The sequence below is a fragment of the Poromitra crassiceps genome (assembly GCF_964638095.1).
Source record: "Poromitra crassiceps genome assembly, chromosome: 2".
NCBI classification, from domain to species: Eukaryota; Metazoa; Chordata; class Actinopteri; order Beryciformes; family Melamphaidae; genus Poromitra; species Poromitra crassiceps.
In genome coordinates this window covers 50,091,156-50,109,572 of record NC_139624.1, presented here as the reverse complement: position 1 = coordinate 50,109,572, position 18,417 = coordinate 50,091,156, and the positions used below count along the sequence as shown (strand labels likewise).

The following is an 18,417-nucleotide window of genomic DNA, read 5'->3' as shown; positions in this document are numbered from 1 at the left end:
TTGTACACTTGTACACTTCCTTGTCTCCACTCTCACTTCCTTGTACACTTGTACACTTCCTTGTCTCCACTCTCACTTCCTTGTACACTTGTACACTTCCTTGTCTCCACTCTCACTTCCTTGTACACTTGTACACTTCCTTGTCTCCACTCTCACTTCCTTGTACACTTGTACACTTCCTTGTCGGGGAGGGGCCTAGGTGCACACATCTCGTGTTCAAACACACATAGTCACTTATAGAAGCAGCTGCGCCGCTTAAAAATATGGACGTCACATAGCCACCGTGATGTCACCCATTGGTTGCTGGATTCCAGATTTGAAGCCTCTAGTTTTGCATTGTGATCGTCACCATCTTGGTTTTCTTGGAGCCAGAAGTGGCCATATTTGGATGAGAAGAGCTGCAGCTTGTTCCGTGATTGGCGAACTGTGCAATCACTGGACAGGCGACCTGTCAATCACAGCCCAAATCATAGTTCAGTTCGTCATCTATTTTACTGTAAATGGGACGAACACTGCATTGAAGAAGACTTGAAACTAGCGAGTGAGACCATAAACTCATTAGGAAAGTGTTTACTGAGGTCATAAATCAAGTGAGAAGTCAGGTCATTTCCCCATTCACTTCTATACAATCGGACCTCTTCCTGCAGCCATACACTGTATAAAGTGGTGAGCTACTGTATATAAAAATTCACTCTCTGTACAGTTGTTATGCTGAAAGAGACCAAAACCGTTTTTTTGTACCAGGCTGTAAATATTTATTTCTGCTGTAAAGTCGGGAATTTTAACATGGGGAATGACTCCCATTTGGAGCCAACCTCAAGTGGCTATTTGAGGAAATGCAGTTTTCAGTACTTCTTGGTTGGAGTCATTTTTCAGAACCAAAGGTTGGGGCTTGCTACACACACATTCCCGACCTTGGGAAGAAACAAAATATCCCCAGCTGAACCAATAGAGCTATCACTCCTTGCTCGGCAGCACTGTCAGTCCAATATAAACAGAATAACAGACATGAAGACGTGCACGTGTCCGTGTGCATGTACACACACACACACACACACCCGCACGCACGCACGCACGCACGCACACACAAACAGATGGACTGGACTGTGTGTGCTACATCTGCTGGATACAGTAGAGTTTCTAACCACAGTGGATGATGAGGATGAAATGTGACACTGGAACCACATCACGTATGGTTTATGTAATCAATCATCACACACACACACACACACACACACACACACACACACACACACACACACACACACACACACACACACACACACACAGGGAGAGAGAGACACACACTGGGAGAGAGACACAGAGGGCAACAGAGAAACCCAGACAGGAAAAGACAAGAGAGAGTTGACCAGTTCTATAAGTTGATTTATCACACACATATATTCACACCCACTCACACTCATACAAAGAGTCGATTAATGACAGTCAAGGTGCCGTTGCGATGAATTTGGACTGGCAATGGACTGGCAAAATAACACTGACATGATGGATAATCGGTGGTAAATCTCTGCAGATGGAGATGGAATGCATAAACATAGAACACACACACACACACACACACACACACACACACACACACACACACACAGGTCATCCCACTCTCTCATACATACGTATCACATAAATTGAAAATGTGTCAGGGAAAACAGCTTTCAAGGTTAATGCTCTCTCTCCTCATGCACATCTCCAATGTCGAACGTCCAAGACCAGAGCACAGGCAGGCAGGCAGGCAGGCAGACAGACAGACAGACAGACAGGCAGACAGACAGACAGACAGACAGATAGATAGATACTGGAGAAGCAGCCAGCCAAAAGGATGACAAAAAGAGTGCAGGAAATCAAGGCGAGAGGGGAGGACAGGACGTGGGATATGAGACTCGGGTATAAATTTCCCAGGTGGCCGTGGGAGAGGAGAGGAGAGCTATTTTTCACTCTGTGTGCGCAGGCTGCTGTGATAATGACAGATTATATGCTGTCACACCAACAGCCACAAACACTGACACAGCTGAGAGGAACCCAGGCCTCGCTACTCTCTGTTGATAGTCCCAATCCCCACTAGAAACCCCTGCCGAAGCCTAATACTCACTACTATCTGCTAGTGAAGCCTAATACTCACTACTATCTGCTAGTGAAGCCTAATACTCACTACTATCTGCTAGTGAAGCCTAATACTCGCTACTAACTCCTACTGAAGAAAAATATTCACTACTAACTCCTACTGAAGAAAAATATTCACTACCAACTCCTACTGAGGAAAAACTCTCACTGCTAACTCCTACTGAAGCCTAATATTCACTAGTGACTCCTACTGAAGCCTAATACTCACTACTAACTCCTACTGATACTCACTACTGACAATTAACAATAACTCCTACTAATACTCACTACTGACTCATATTGAAGGAAAAGACTCACTACTAGGGATGTTCATCAATTATCGAAAATCGATAATTGATCGTTAAGGAATTGAATCGATCATGTGGAATTTTGATCGATTATTATTATTATTATTATTATTATTTGATTTTTTTGAGGACTAGGTTTGGGTGGAATTCGTTCCTCCTCGCCCCACTCCATTGCACAGCCGACTAACGTGAGGTGGAGCTTCATATAGTCTCTAGTTTTCTGGCTGGGCATGGGCCTTTGTGCCAACAAAACTGTTTTAAACATGGGGAATTCACACCGGCATGCGCCGGGGACACAAACAAACGCACCCAGCGGTCTGCGGACCTCAGTGAGGCTCAGGCCTGTTGATTTGACTCTTGTGCTGTCAGCTAAGCTGGAAGACGCCGATTGCCTTACATCATGTAACCTGACATGTAACATGTTTGTTTACCTGGCCACAGCGCTAGTGTCTGATATTCTTACTACACAGCGGCATCGCCATTATACCTTTGCTATACTGTATATATATATATATTGTGTGGAGTCTCGTCAGCCTACCCCCTGACAGGTGAGAGCAGGAGGACAGCCAGCCACCACAGTGACGTCAGAGCAGGGGGATCCCAACAGAAACGCTGTCTGGGACGCGTCATCACTGATAGGTACTTCCCCAATTATGTCCTGAATCAGTGGGACCGCTAGCAGCCGGGCGCTGTTAGGAACAGAGCGCCCGGCTGGAACAGATCCCCAATCAGTGGCCCTAGAAAAACAGACGCCGCTCTGAAGCTCACTGTGTGGCCGGTTTTCCTCCAGGTGGAAGCGCTCCTTGCTGTCGGGCGGTAAGTCAGATTTCCACTCCTCTCCCTAAACATTCTCGTGTCATAAAATGATGTTGCCTGACAGACCCTCTCTCCTCTCGTCCACAGGCACGTTACGGGAGCACTTAAACGAGGAACGGAGCCCTGGCTACTTGGTGGGGAGCAAACCCCCTCACTGGCCCCAGGCTAACCCAGCCTACTTTAGTTATATATATTTCATGGACATACCCCGATAAGGGAAGAGTTTTCATTTTGGTGAATAAAACAACGCTTCGGCGTTTAAAACTGTTTTATGTGTCTTGGATTGAATCAGAGTTGCCACAAGTGGTGGAGAATGCAGGCACTCTGATTCAACGCCAACCGCACGCACCATGGAGCAAGCACAGGCTCTGGTGGCCCTAATCCAAAGCCAAACTGACCTACAGCAGGCAGTACACGAACTGATAAAAAAAATAGAGAAAGACGGCTCGACTTCCCGGGCTCCAGGAGATGTCCTCACTAAGCAGACCCCCGACGATGATATCGAGGCATACATGGAGCTCTTCGAAAGAACGGCGGTGCGAGAGGGATGGCCCGCAGCCCACTGGGGAGGCATCATCGCGCCCTTCCTCACGGGCCAGGCACAGAGGGTTTGCCGGGACATGTCCATGGGAGAGGCCCGCGACTTTGTGAAGCTGCGCACCGCCATCCTCGCCAGTTACGGCTACAGCCTTCCTGCTCGCGCACAAAGGTACCATGGCTGGAGGTACACCCCGGACCAACCGCCCCGCTCCCAAGTCGCCGATTTGCTGAGGCTCACCCAGAGTTGGCTCACCTCCACCGGGGAGCCCCCGTGGATAGAACGCCTCGTAATAGACAGATGTATCCGCTCCTTGCCGCCCGACGCCCGAAAATATGCTGCCCAGGTGAGCCCATCATCGCTGAACGCATTGGTGGCCTTGCTAGAGAACCACCAAGTCAGCGCCGACATGATGCGCCACACGCAGAACGAGCCCCTCCGAAAGCCCGCCATAGCCGACAGACCCAGCCGAGACAGCCGACGCCGGCCACCGCCGCTACAGCCCCCGACCCAGAGGGACCCTCGTGCCCAGGCCGACCGAGTGAGTCGGCAGCTGAGGAGGTGCTATGTCTGCGGACAAGAGGACCACCTCTCCTGGTCCTGCCCCGACCGGGATGTGTCGATGCCTTCCGCCGCCGGAGACGAACCACGGCCCTCCCTCCACACCGGAGGAGCCCCTCGCCAGCAGGCGACACTGCCGGTCCGGGTGGGCCGCATCGACACCCACGCCCTCCTAGACTCCGGTAGTGTGGTGACGCTCGTGCGGGCTGACCTCGTGGAGGTCCTCACTACAGAGACAATGCCGGTGACGTGCGTCCACGGGGACGTGAAGAGCTATCCGGTCAGTTATATACGGATCCAGACCCCGAAAGGCGACGTAAAAGTAGCCGCCGGCGTGGTGCCCAACCTCCCGGTCCCGCTCCTGATAGGCACCGACTGCCCCCTATTCAGCCGGTACTGGAGTCACGGTCGTCGGCCGGAGAAGCCCCGACGAGAGAAACCGAGGGGAAAAAGGATGGCCCGGCCGCGCCTGGCCTGCCCAGCCTTCCGGCCGGGATCAGACGGACCGCAGTCCGAAACATCAGCCGCGGAAGACGGTCCAACCCGGCCAGCCGAGTCGGACACGCCTCCTCTCGACGAGGACCCTTTCGCGGAGTTTCCGCTCCCGGACGACCCTGGACCTCCGGGCCGCGGAGAGTTTGCCTCGGCCCAGTGGGCCGATCCGAATTTGGAAGCCGGCCGCCGCGCCGTCGCTGGCATCGATGGCCAGCACTGTTCCGGGGTGAGACAAAACTTTCCACAGTTTATTGTTAAACATGGGTTGTTGTATCGAGTCGCCAAAACTCCGGGGGGGGATTTAATAGAACAATTGTTAGTACCAAAAACATACGTATCCAGAGTGTTGTATTTGGCCCACACTCACCAACTGGGGGCCCACTTAGGGGTCCAAAAAACGTATGATAGAGTGCTACGCAGATTCTATTGGCCCGGCATAAAGAAAGCCATTGAACTGTTCTGTCGTTGTTGTGGCGAGTGCCAGAAAACGGCACCCCGGCCAATGTACCGGAACCCACTGATTCCACTGCCAATCATCGAGGTCCCGTTCTCCAGGCTGGCCATGGATATCGTGGGGCCTCTCCCGAAGTCCAGCCGAGGACACCGATACATACTGGTAATAGTGGACTATGCTACTCGTTACCCTGAGGCAATACCTTTACGCACCGCTAATGCCAAAAATGTCGCTCGAGAACTGTTCCTGCTATTTAGCAGAGTGGGAATAGCGGAGCAGGTACTCACAGACCAAGGGTCCTGTTTTATGTCCAGAGTAATGACGGCGTTATACAAATGGCTGAAAATCACCCGTATCAGAACTTCTGTTTATCACCCCCAGACCGATGGACTTGTCGAGAGATTCAACCAAACCCTGAAAAAGATGCTAAAAAAACTGATTGACGTGGACGGAAAAGATTGGGACCAACTCCTCCCATACGTGCTGTTCGCCATACGGGAGGTGCCACAGGCCTCCACCGGATACTCACCGTTCGAACTCCTCTACGGCCGAAACCCCCGTGGCCTACTCGACCTGGCCAAGGAGGCCTGGGAAAGCCAGCCCTCCCCCCTCCGGAATGTTATCGAACATGTGGAGCGGCTCCAGGAGAGAGCCAAAAAGGTCTGGCCACTGGTACGGAGTCACATGGAGGAAGCCCAGGCAGCCCAGGCGCGCACCTATAACAGGGGAGCCAAACCCCGGCAGTTCCAGGTAGGAGAGAAGGTCCTGGTGCTGGTGCCCAGCCATGACTGCAAATTCCTGGCAAAATGGCAGGGACCATTTGAAGTAACCGAGAAGGTCGGGCCAGTGAATTACCGGGTCTGTCAGCCGGGGAGGAGGAAAGGCCACCAGATATACCACATAAACATTCTGAAGCCATGGCACGACGCCGAGAGACCCGGCCCCCTAGCCCTCCTCACCCTCGCACAACCCAGGCCACCGCAGACGATCCCCGTGGACATCGGACAGGACCTGGGGCCAGAGCAACTACAAGATCTCAAGGAACTCCTAGGAAGGAGTCATGATGTTTTCTCCGAGCTGCCAGGACGGACACACGCTATCCAACACGACATTGAGACGACGCCGGGAAAAGTGGTGCGACAGCGGCCCTACCGCATCCCCGAGGCCCGGAGAGAAGCCATCCGGGGCGAAGTGAAGAAAATGCTCGAGTTGGGCGTAATAGAAGAGTCCCACAGCCCCTGGTCCAGCCCCATTGTCATTGTGCCGAAGCCAGACGGGACGCTTCGGTTTTGCAATGATTTTAGAAAACTGAATGAAATATCCACTTTTGACGCATACCCGATGCCAAGGGTAGATGAATTAATCGAGCGGCTGGGGCCCGCTCGATTCGTGAGCACCCTGGACCTCACCAAAGGCTATTGGCAGGTACCCCTAACCAGACGGGCGAGAGCCAAAACCGCATTCGCGACCCCCGACGGCCTATTTCAATACCGCGTCCTCCCCTTTGGAGTACACGGCGCCCCGGCCACATTTCAGCGACTGATGGACAGAGTCCTCCGGCCCCATCGCGCTTATGCGGCGGCATATCTAGACGATATCGTCATACACAGCAGCAGCTGGGAGCAGCACATGACACAGCTGGAAGCGGTGCTGGGAGCCCTCCGCCGAGCCGGACTCACCGCCAACGCCAAGAAATGTAAATTGGCATGGACAGAGACAAACTACCTGGGATACACCATAGGCCGGGGGTGCGTAAAACCCCAAATAACCAAAGTGGAGAGGATACAGAATTGGCCCCAGCCCAGGACGAAAAAACAAGTAAAATCCTTCCTGGGCCTGATTGCATATTATTTAAAATTTGTAAAAAATTTTGCCACCATAGCAGCCCCGTTGTATGACTTAACGCGCCAGAAGCTGCCCCACCATGTCAAATGGACGGAGGAAACAAACGCCGCATTCTGTGCCCTAAAGGAGGCGCTCTGCCGAGAGCCGGTGCTGATAGCCCCAGACTTCGCTAAACCATTCATCCTACACACAGACGCCTCAGGAACAGGAATAGGAGCAGTGCTGGCGCAGGTAATAGATGGGGATGAACACCCCGTTACCTTTATAAGTAGAAAATTGCTTAAACATGAGAGAAACTACTCAACCGTAGAGAAGGAATGCCTGGCGGTGAAGTGGGCCATTCACTACCTACGCTACTACCTATGGGGCAGGGTATTCACCCTCATCACGGACCACGCCCCCCTAAAATGGATGGCGACGAACAAAGATAAAAATGAGCGGGTAACGCGGTGGTTCTTGGAACTTCAGAACTATAAGTTCAAAGTGGAACACAAACCAGGAAGAGAGATACCACACGCAGACGCCATGTCACGCCGAGATGAAGCAGGGGAAAGTGAAGCTCCCCGCACTGGCAGCGAGCTTAGGGGGAGGATGTGTGGAGTCTCGTCAGCCTACCCCCTGACAGGTGAGAGCAGGAGGACAGCCAGCCACCACAGTGACGTCAGAGCAGGGGGATCCCAACAGAAACGCTGTCTGGGACGCGTCATCACTGATAGGTACTTCCCCAATTATGTCCTGAATCAGTGGGACCGCTAGCAGCCGGGCGCTGTTAGGAACAGAGCGCCCGGCTGGAACAGATCCCCAATCAGTGGCCCTAGAAAAACAGACGCCGCTCTGAAGCTCACTGTGTGGCCGGTTTTCCTCCAGGTGGAAGCGCTCCTTGCTGTCGGGCGGTAAGTCAGATTTCCACTCCTCTCCCTAAACATTCTCGTGTCATAAAATGATGTTGCCTGACAGACCCTCTCTCCTCTCGTCCACAGGCACGTTACGGGAGCACTTAAACGAGGAACGGAGCCCTGGCTACTTGGTGGGGAGCAAACCCCCTCACTGGCCCCAGGCTAACCCAGCCTACTTTAGTTATATATATTTCATGGACATACCCCGATAAGGGAAGAGTTTTCATTTTGGTGAATAAAACAACGCTTCGGCGTTTAAAACTGTTTTATGTGTCTTGGATTGAATCAGAGTTGCCACAAGATATATATATATATATATATATATAAATATTATTATTATTACGCTATCGATAATCGATAATTGATTGTTAATTTTCCCGATTTTCGATTATGGAAATTTTTCAAAATGAACATCCCTACTCACTACTAACTCCTACTGACGCCTAATACTCACTACTAACTCATACTGAAGAAAAATGCTCACTACTAACTCCTACTGACATCCGATACTCACTACTAGCGATGGTCCGATCCGATACTAAGTATCGGTATTGGAGCCGATCCGGCCAAAATCACTGGATCGGATATCTGGTGGAAAAAAGAAGTAGAATCCGATCCGATCCATAGCCTAAACTATCACTAAATGCTTCACTAAACTTTGAGCAATGCGCCATCACGGACGCAGATGAACAACCGCAGCATGTGAACAGAGTGAGATTGCATTGTGTTGTCACCACAGCTGTGTTGATCAAGGAAGAAAAAAGCAGTGTGCAATTTAATACGATGCAAGTGTTTTAAGCGTTGGAAACTTCAACACCGCAGCGCAGACTGCCTGCCTGATACAATGGTCACTGTTTCACACACAAACAACCTGACAGCAACGTTACAGAGAGAGAGAGAGGGTGAGAGGAGAAGATCAGATGCAGATCCACCCCAACTAGTCACCCGTGAGCCTCAAAACACACCGCCAGCCGTGTCAATTCCACAGCACAGCATGCCACAATATCACAATCAATAATAGGCTACGTTACCATTCCCAGAAGTGAAGTCAAATCTACACACTTTCTGCATAACGGATCAGCAGAAACACTCACTGAACTCGGCAGCGAAAGTTAGTTGTTCTCTCCTCCTGTTAGTCCTTATTATAATTAATCCCAAAAGTCAAAATCTTCCTTGAAAACGCCAAATAAAACTAGATTAGGCCATGTGTCCATGTTTACAAACACCATGATCCGTGTAATGCACTCCGCCCCTTGTTTCACGCAACACGAAAGTACATGTAGGGGAGACCAGGGACAGTTATAACAAGGACATGTGTGTGTGTGTGTGTGTGTGTGTGTGTGTCCGTGCGTGCATGCGTGTGAAGGCTTAAAAAGAAGCAGCATTAGTGCATTACTAAGTCTACTGTACGTTCTGGGCCATATACTGTATATGGGCCTTTCATTTAAGGAATAAATATTGTTCCACAGATTGAACATGCTGTTTAGATGGCTGGGTTAAGCAAAGTGCATTGGTATATTTATTATTAACAGCATAGTTGTATAAGCAGGGAAAAAGATCGGATCGGATTGATATCAGTATCAATACTCAAGATTGTGGTATTGATATCGGATCGGATATGGGAAAATTGGTATCTTGCCATCCCTACTCACTACTATCTCCTACTGAAGCCTAATACTCACTACTAACTCATACTGAAGATAAATACTCAACACTAACTACTACTGATTGAAGCCCAATACTCACTACTAACTCCTACTGAAACCTAGTCTCGGTTTCCAGACGTTTGGTGAGCGGCGCCAACAGCGCCACCTAACCACCAAACGTCTGGGAATATCATTGTCAAAATCTGTCTCTTCGAGCCCGGCGAGAACGGCCGGCAGCAGACACGCCTACATTTATTATTAGAATTTTATTTGGTAGCGGCAATGCAATGTTTCATAGTTCCAATATAGAGCAAGAAACTGATGTGCTGCAAAGAGAGTTTATACCTGTTCAATACCTGTTTATACCTGTTATTTTACAATAATTTTTCCTACCCGGAAGTGGTCCGCTTGCTACTGTGAAGTCATCAGCAGGCTCTGTAACGTTAGCCTCGGGAGTCGGGCTTATCGCTGGGGGAAAGACCTCTAGCCGCCGGGGCCGGATGAAACACGTCCTATTAACAGGTTATGTTTGTTTCCAAGTGATTCATATGTTTCTCCACAAACGCGGCGATGTTTTGCGAGACACCGGTTCTGCATGAGCGTCACTGCCCCCAGAAAGCAGGCCCGCCCACAACACTCATGATTGGTTCTCCGATGCAAGGCTTCCAACAGCACCACCTAACGTTATGAAAAGATTTAAATAATAATATTCTCAGTCTTAAAGTAGCGAAACGGATTAAGACTGAGAGCTGAGTCTAACTGAAACCTAATACTCACTACTAACCCCAACTGAAGCCTAATACGCACTATATAAAAATACTCACCAGTACTAACTCCTACTGAAACCTAATACTCACTACAAACCCCAACCGAAGCCTAATACTCACTACTATATAAGAATACTCACTACTAACTACTACTGAAGCCCAATACTCACTACGAACTCCTACTGCAGCCTAACACATCATGACTAACTCCTAATGAAGCCTAATACTCACTACTAACTCCTCCTGAAGAATAACTCCTACTGAAGTCCAATACTCCCTACTAACTCATACTGAAACAAAATACCTTACTAGTAATGCTACAAGTAAACCAGGTTGGTGGTATTTAGTTTCAGAATCAGAATCACTTTTATTGCCACAAGGGTACATATGAGGAATTTGTCTTAGTGTCTGTATGCAGCATAGCGGTCACATCAATATTCAGAGATAAAGAAATAGGAAAAACAACAAAAGACAACCACAACATTGCAAGTGTAGTCCAATATATACAATATATACATGAGTACATTATAGTCTGTAGCTCGGAATGAGGCATTGCTTTCATTGTCCCCCACCAAAGGGCGGACTATGGATCAGCTCCGTCCATCCATTCGTTAGTCAAGCTGTAACATTGACTGTGCTGCTAGAGGGCTGTATTGACAATCAATGGAGACTCAGTGGTAAAGCAGGAATTATTAACTGACTCAAGGGTTCACATGACTGGTAGGGGACAACATGTTTACTACCATTGCTTGTTTGAAATACAACTTTTGTAACCTGGCGCTGACAGAACCCAAAGACGCTTTACAATAAAGTGACACATAATGACAAACAAACAAAACAGAACAAAGAGAACAGAGGAGACTATAGAGAGGCAAAGTGACCACCTACTTCCTGCTTCAGCACTGTACCAGAGATTTTCATCCGCCATTTATTTTCCCATAGATATTTCGTAAAATGCTTATAAAAATAGTTTTACTTCATCAAGCCAAATGGTTCAGCTATATTTAGAATCGGGAGAGACCATAGAACATTTCACTCGGACCAAAACAAAAAAAAACTACAACAAAATAATATTTTCTTTAATTAGGCTTTTTTTTTATGTTTTGGGCTGATTGAAATGTTATGTGGTCTCTCCTGTTTCTAAATATATCTGAACCGGTTGGTTTGAACAAGTAAAACTATTTTTATAAGCATTTTACCAAATGTCTAAGGGAAAATAAATGGCGGATGAAAATCTCTGGTACAGTGCTGAAGCAGGAAGTAGGCGGTCACTTTGCCTCTCTATAGGCCAAAGGCTTTGTTGAACAGGTGCATTTTGGTGCTCTTGAAAGTGTCCAAGGATGGGGCATTGCGGATCTCTGCCGGGAGAGAGTTCCAGAGCGTGGGGGCCGCAACACTGAATGCTCTGTCCCCAAAGGTTCAGAGGTGGGTGTGTGTGTGTGTGTGTGTGTGTGTGTGTGTGTGTGTGTGTGTGTGTGGGTGTGTGGGGGATGGAGAGGAGACCAGTGTAAGAAGACCTCAGATTGTGGGACGGGGTGTAGGGGTGGAGGAGGTCAGATAGGTACTGGGGGGATTTGTACATGAGGAGCAGGATTTTGTAGGTGATGCGGAACTTGACCGGGAGCCAGTGGAGATGGATGAGGGTGGAGGTGATGTGCTGCCAGGGCTTGGTGCGGGTAAGAACCAGCTGAGTTCTGCACAAATTGTGGTGGTTCGGATTCAAACCAATAGATTAGAGCGTGACAAGATGGATAATAATACTATTGAAGCAGCTTAACTTAGCTTAGCTTGAAACTTAGCCAGAGAATACTTCAATAGCTGTGTTTGTTCAGTTTACCTGTCTCTTATAATTCATAATTGCACTTCCTGCAGGGTGTTGTTGTTGTTGTTGCGGTGTGTGTGTGAGTGAGTGAGTGAGTGAGTGAGTGAGTGAGTGAGTGAGTGAGTGAGTGAGAGAGTGAGAGTGTGTGTGTGTGTGTGTGTGTGTGTGTGTGTGTGTGTGTGTGTGTGTGTGTGTGTGTGTGTGTGTGTGTGTGTGTGTGTGTGTGTGTGTGTGTGTGGCAGCTGACCTGGTGAGCAGATGTGGGGCGAAAGAGGCAGGGTTGTCCTGCTCAGAAAAGAGAGGCATGGACCCCCCCATCAGCCACAGCCTGAACGACATGATGAGCACCACCTGGAGGAGAGAGTGTTTCATTACATTTACAAAACACCAGGGTCCTTTCCAGACATGCAGTAAACTCCGTCCGTTGTGAGCGCGCGGCCGCACAAATGGATATTAACCACCCAAGCCCCTAGTATTTAAAGCATAATGGCCAGAGCGAGTGAGTGGGCATGTTGATGACGTTGGGATTACTTCCGTTGCGTGTCCCGTTATATTGTTGTTGAACGGAACTTTTACAAACTATTAATGTTCACGCATATTCCTGTATGATTTCATTTCATGAATGGATAGTTACGTGGTTGGATTATTTGGAAGAGAAAACACCAAATTGGTGAGTAAACAAGTAAAAGTTGAATGTTTTCTTTTCCTCCAGGTCTGCCTGTTTTGGATTATAAAATGCAGGAAATGATGGAGTTGCATTAGATATTGGAGAGATAACTTTTGCGGGGAGAAATGCATTGAAAACGGGTCAGATGCCTTTTAACGTTATCACGGCCACTATTTTACAAGCCAATATTTAGTTTTTGTTTTCTCACTTCTTTTTTGGCAAGAGGCTCACTTTTTGGCACATCGCAAGCCCATGTTTTCTAACCCTATCGCCAGAACAATGCATTGAAGGTTTTTTTTCATGAGGGTCGAGGTGTTACATGGAGCTTGGTCGGGCATACATACAGGATGTCTGCGGGTGAGAAGCCGGAATGAGGGTATGTGTCCTGGTCGCTGCACTAGCGCCTCCTCTGGTCGGTCGGGGCGCCTGTTCGGGGCGGAAGAGAACAGGTGGGAATAGCGTGATCCTCCCACGTGCTACATCCTGCCAGTGAAACTCGCCACTGTCAGGTGAAAAGAAGCAGCTGGCAACTGCACATGTATCGGAGGAAGCATGTGTGTGTCTACGGCTCTCCCCAGATCGGCAGAGGGGGTGGGGCAGCGACCGGGGCACCAGGGGGAATTGGCCAAGTACAATTGGGGAGAAAATGGGGGGGAACTCAGAAAAAAAAGTAACTAGAAAAGTGCACTGAGTACAGTGCAGATCTCTGCCAGGCACCGCTACGCCTAACAAGGAAAATAAGCAACGTGCACATTTTGAGAAAAAAACATCAGTCAACAACATCATTACGTGATGTTGTCTTTAATCTGGCGGAAGCATTTTTCAAAGGTGAACCAACCAAGATTGATGGTTTATAGTGGGACCTTTTTGTGAAATAGGCTCCACCCACCAAACTTTGGAAGTCGATTATATTTTCATATAATGTGGACTTTCAAAAAACTGTGACAGAGGTTTTGTGCATTAATTAATACACAGGACAAGATGTTACTATCAGTAACAACTATCAGAACAGTCTAGATTATTTGTAAGAGGAGTAGCGGAAAAGGTGGTTTTGGACATAATTGTAAATGGCGGCAAACCTCACGGGCGGAGATGGGCAGGCCCTCGATGAATAGATGTGGCTTGATCCAAGGAAAACAACAGTCAAGCAATAGTGTTTATATGGTTTACAACCACCGAGTTATGGCCTTTTCAATCAATCAAAGTTTTATTTTTAGTGTAAAATCACACCAAGGTGTCTCAATACACTTTCCAATAAAACAACAGAACAATAAAATATTCAGTTAAAAGACAATGAACAGTGAATAGTGAATAATACAATGAACATAGCAAAAACAAAAGTCAATACAGGAAAAACTTCAATCAAATGTAGGATAGAGTAAGAGAAAGGACAGAAAGCAGGGGTAAGACAGGCAGACAGACAGAAAGCAGGGGTAAGACAGGCAGACAGACAGAAAGCAGGGGTAAGACAGGCAGACAGACAGAAAGAATTCTAGGGTAGGAGAAAGGTCTGTGTCGAGCCCAAGCCAGCAGTGCTAAGGTAAGTCATATGACTGTGAAAACAAGTAGGACTACAACAACCCCTATAAATGAAATGACACAGACAAAATTGTACTAGCTCCGAATACATACTGTACCAAGTTTGGTTAGCATGGGACAATGCGTTCTTGAGTTTTGTGAAATAGGCTCCACCCACAACATTTTGGAAGTTGATTATATCGCAACGGTGCAGACTTTCAATAAAGCGTGAAAGAGGTTTTGTGCATGACAGTCCAGACATGCTGTGTGTCGTGGTTTGGTGACGATTTTACATAAATTGTAGGAGTAGCAAAAAAACTGTTTTGGACAAAATTCTAAATGGCAGAAAATCTAGTTAGACTGAAATGGGCGTGGCCTATATCAGTAAGGAAACAAGGAATCCAGGGAAACAAATATTTTGATTGTAGACGCTAAGTTATTAACCAAAATGTAAAGAGGCCTGTTATAGCGCCACCATCAGGTCAATTGGTGTAATTGTTAGCACATAGTAAAGTAGGACTCTATGAATGTACCTACCAAGTTTGGTAGCTGTAGCTCTTATAGTTTCTGAGCTACAGGAGAAACACTCAGACAGACAGACACACACACGCACACAACCGAAAACATGATCTCCTCCGGCATTCGCCTGGCGGAGATAATAAACACTGCAGCATACTTTCTACTACATCATGCCCTGCCCCCTCCCACTGCATTCTCCACACGGAGGATTTCTTCATGTGTGAAAACAAATGACACAAAACAATGCCTCTTGTATAAAAGGGTAACTCTGGGGAATGTCCGGACCTGATTCGACGGACATAGTCCAGAGTTCATGTCTGAAATTGGGTTAGGTGAAGAACAGCAACATACCACTATTGCCTCCTTTTGAAGCCGACCCCTGACAAATACTTCAAGTGTAAAAAGAGACTCACGTAGCCAGAGATGAGGCAGGCACGTTTGATGAGGGGGCTACAGATGTGGATCAGGTCCCTGAGTCTGGAGCTGGACAGGTGGCTGAGAGACAGACAGGAGAGGAGAGGGACAGTCAGAACACATTCTCATCTGCGGGCTCAGAGCTGGACAGGTGCCTGAGAGACAGACAGGAGAGGAGAGGGACAGTCAGAAGGCATTTTCATCTGTCGGGTCAGAGCTGGACAGGTGGCTGGGAGACAGACAGGAGAGGAGAGGGACAGTCAGAACACATTCTCATCTGCGGGCTCAGAGCTGGACAGGTGGCTGAGAGACAGACAGGAGAGGAGAGGGACAGTCAGAAGGCATTTTCATCTGTCGGGTCAGAGCTGGACAGGTGGCTGAGAGACAGAGAGAAGAGGAGAGGGACAGTCAGAAGGCATTTTCATCTGTCGGGTCAGAGCTGGACAGGTGGCTGGGAGACAGACAGGAGAGGAGAGGGACAGTCAGAACACATTCTCATCTGCGGGCTCAGAGCTGGACAGGTGGCTGAGAGACAGACAGGAGAGGAGAGGGACAGTCAGAAGGCATTTTCATCTGTCGGGTCAGAGCTGGACAGGTGGCTGGGAGACAGACAGGAGAGGAGAGGGACAGTCAGAACACATTCTCATCTGCGGGCTCAGAGCTGGACAGGTGCCTGAGAGACAGACAGGAAAGGAGAGGGACAGTCAGAAGGCATTTTCATCTGTTGGCTCGCTCGCAGTTAATTAATGCGTAGTCTACAAATGGATCTGGCTCTGAATGTGCGCATATCATGTTTGTCATTTGGCAGTGCAGCACTCACCCTGACAGACAATCCGTGTCTCATTGTGAAACAATTGATCTGAACTGGCGAGTGTTGGACGGTAAAGAAGAGTAATGTTCTGATACTTTTCAATCGTCAATTAGACAACTTCATGTCTGCATCTTTGGAACATGGTAAAAACTAAATTGTTTCGCACATTTCTTCATTCAGTGCACGCGTACAGTATGCGTGTGTGTGCACGATGAACTTGCAGGCCCAGGGAGGGAAAGAGAGAGAGAGAGACCGATTGAGCCAGTGAAGAAAAAGTGATGTTTTACTATCAACCACAATGATTAATGCACTAATGTACCCGTACCTGAGGATTGGAGGGAAACAACAACATGATTATCAGGGACTCACCCCGTGAAAACTGTACTTGCATATGCACCGCCCACCCACATGGCATGGCACGTGTGCTAAAGGGCATGTGCAACAGACTTTTTTTTTAACCGTTTAACTGATAGCATTAATCCAATTTAAAATCACTCTCCAAGCATAAACTACACAAGATCGTCCCTTCTGCCTTCTTCCCCACTGTGTGACAGGTGTCAGAGGGCACACTATCTCATGCCTTCTGGTTCTGCCCTTCATTAACGGGATTCTGGGACAAAATATTTGATTGGTACTCTAAGCCCTTGTTCACAGTCACACAGGAAGCCAAACATAAGCAGAGCTGAAGCTTGAGGCAGGCACAAGCTGAACTGACGCTTAACCGTTCACACAAGAAGCCTTCTCTTTTCCTCTCAGCGCCTCCTCGGCGCGCCTTGAATCGCCTTGGCTTCAGCGTAACACACGCGTGGGTGGTGTGAACGGGGTCGACTGTTAACAAGCCTAAATGAAACTTGTGGGTTCAGCGTAGGTTGAGCGTAGGTTGAGCGTTGCTTTGGCGTATGGTGTGAATGGGGGCTAACACCTACAAAATAACCCTACAGCCGGAGGCAGAACTTGCCATTTACGGCTGCTCGGAGTCCTCTCTGAACTTCCCTACAGCTGTGCAACAATTTCTGACACTGGGGAGAACTGTCGCCAAAGGACTCATTCTCAAGGAATGGAAGTCCTTCTCTTCGCCTTCTTTTCAGGTGTGGCTGATGGACATGATGTTGTACAGATGGAGAGACTCAGGTCCCTGAGAACCAACTCGCTCAAAAGGTTCTCAACTATCTGGGACCAGTTTTTGGCCTACTTTGACGAGGTTAAGAATGACAAGTGACTGAGGTTAGGGGTGGTGTCTCGTGGACCCCTTGCGTGGGATCTCATGCGTATTGTCTCTTGCAAGCCAGGCTTTCCGCTAGACAAAACAGCTGCAGGACGTGTCCTTTAAGATTTCAAATACAGGACAAGTGGGATAAATTCAGGACACATATTAAATCTGTGTTTATTGAGCTTAAAAACAATTGTTGATATAGGCTTAGGCTATATAAAGAATGACATAATTAGGCATGTAGATTCATATTTTTTTATTTTAAAGTATAAACAGCCAATAAGACTCAATTATTCGCCTATCATTTCCAGAGGTGCAACCGTGCTTTTCCGGTCACATGGTGCGCTATCTGGTGTGGAGATGGTCTAACTGGTCATCTCGTCCAGGCGGAAAACACTAGCATCCCAATAATATAATAGATCCATGTAGCGTCCACGTTAGCAAGCAGGCAGAAAACACTAGCCTCTAGCTACGTTAACAAGGAGGCAGAAAACACTAGCCTCTAGCTACGTTAACAAGCAGGCGGAAAACACTAGCCTCTAGCTACGTTAACAAGCAGGCGGAAAACACTAGCCTCTACATTAGCATCAGGCTACAGTTCTCAGACGATAGGATAGCATGCAAAACATTAGCCGTACAAACACACTTATTACACATGAGTCAGGCTAATTGTAGAATACTAGAAAATAGTAGACTTGGCTTGCTTTGGGTAGCTAGCCACTAGGTTAAGAGGAAAACACACGCGCTATATCAGTGCACAACAGCGCAGATGTGAGCCGGGCAGTGAGACAATGTTTTGTATTTCCTTATTATTTCCTTTGCAGTGCCTTTATTTACAAGCAAGCATGTGTAAGGCTTTGTTTGCAGTGTTTAATTATTTTTGGGTTGTTTTGTTATGTTTACTTTTAAATGTATGCACACTCTTATTTTCTAGACTTGGTTTTTGTTGATTGTCTCAAGCTTGACTATGGCTAGACACCTGTTGCTCATTTGGTGTCAATTGGCACCAATC

General features: G+C 47.9%; 1 protein-coding gene across 1 annotated transcript in view; it reads right to left on the bottom strand.

Annotated features, from left to right (window-relative positions):
* Positions 1 to 18,417, bottom strand: part of tmtc1 (transmembrane O-mannosyltransferase targeting cadherins 1) — a 270,267-nt gene that overhangs the window by 131,178 nt on the left and 120,672 nt on the right. Inside the window, exons 5-6 of the mRNA XM_083662385.1 lie at positions 15,384 to 15,465; positions 12,514 to 12,617 (exon numbers count right to left, since the gene is read on the bottom strand). Of these exons, the coding sequence (XP_083518511.1) occupies positions 12,514 to 12,617; positions 15,384 to 15,465 (186 nt within the window). The remainder of the gene's footprint in view (positions 1 to 12,513; positions 12,618 to 15,383; positions 15,466 to 18,417) is intronic.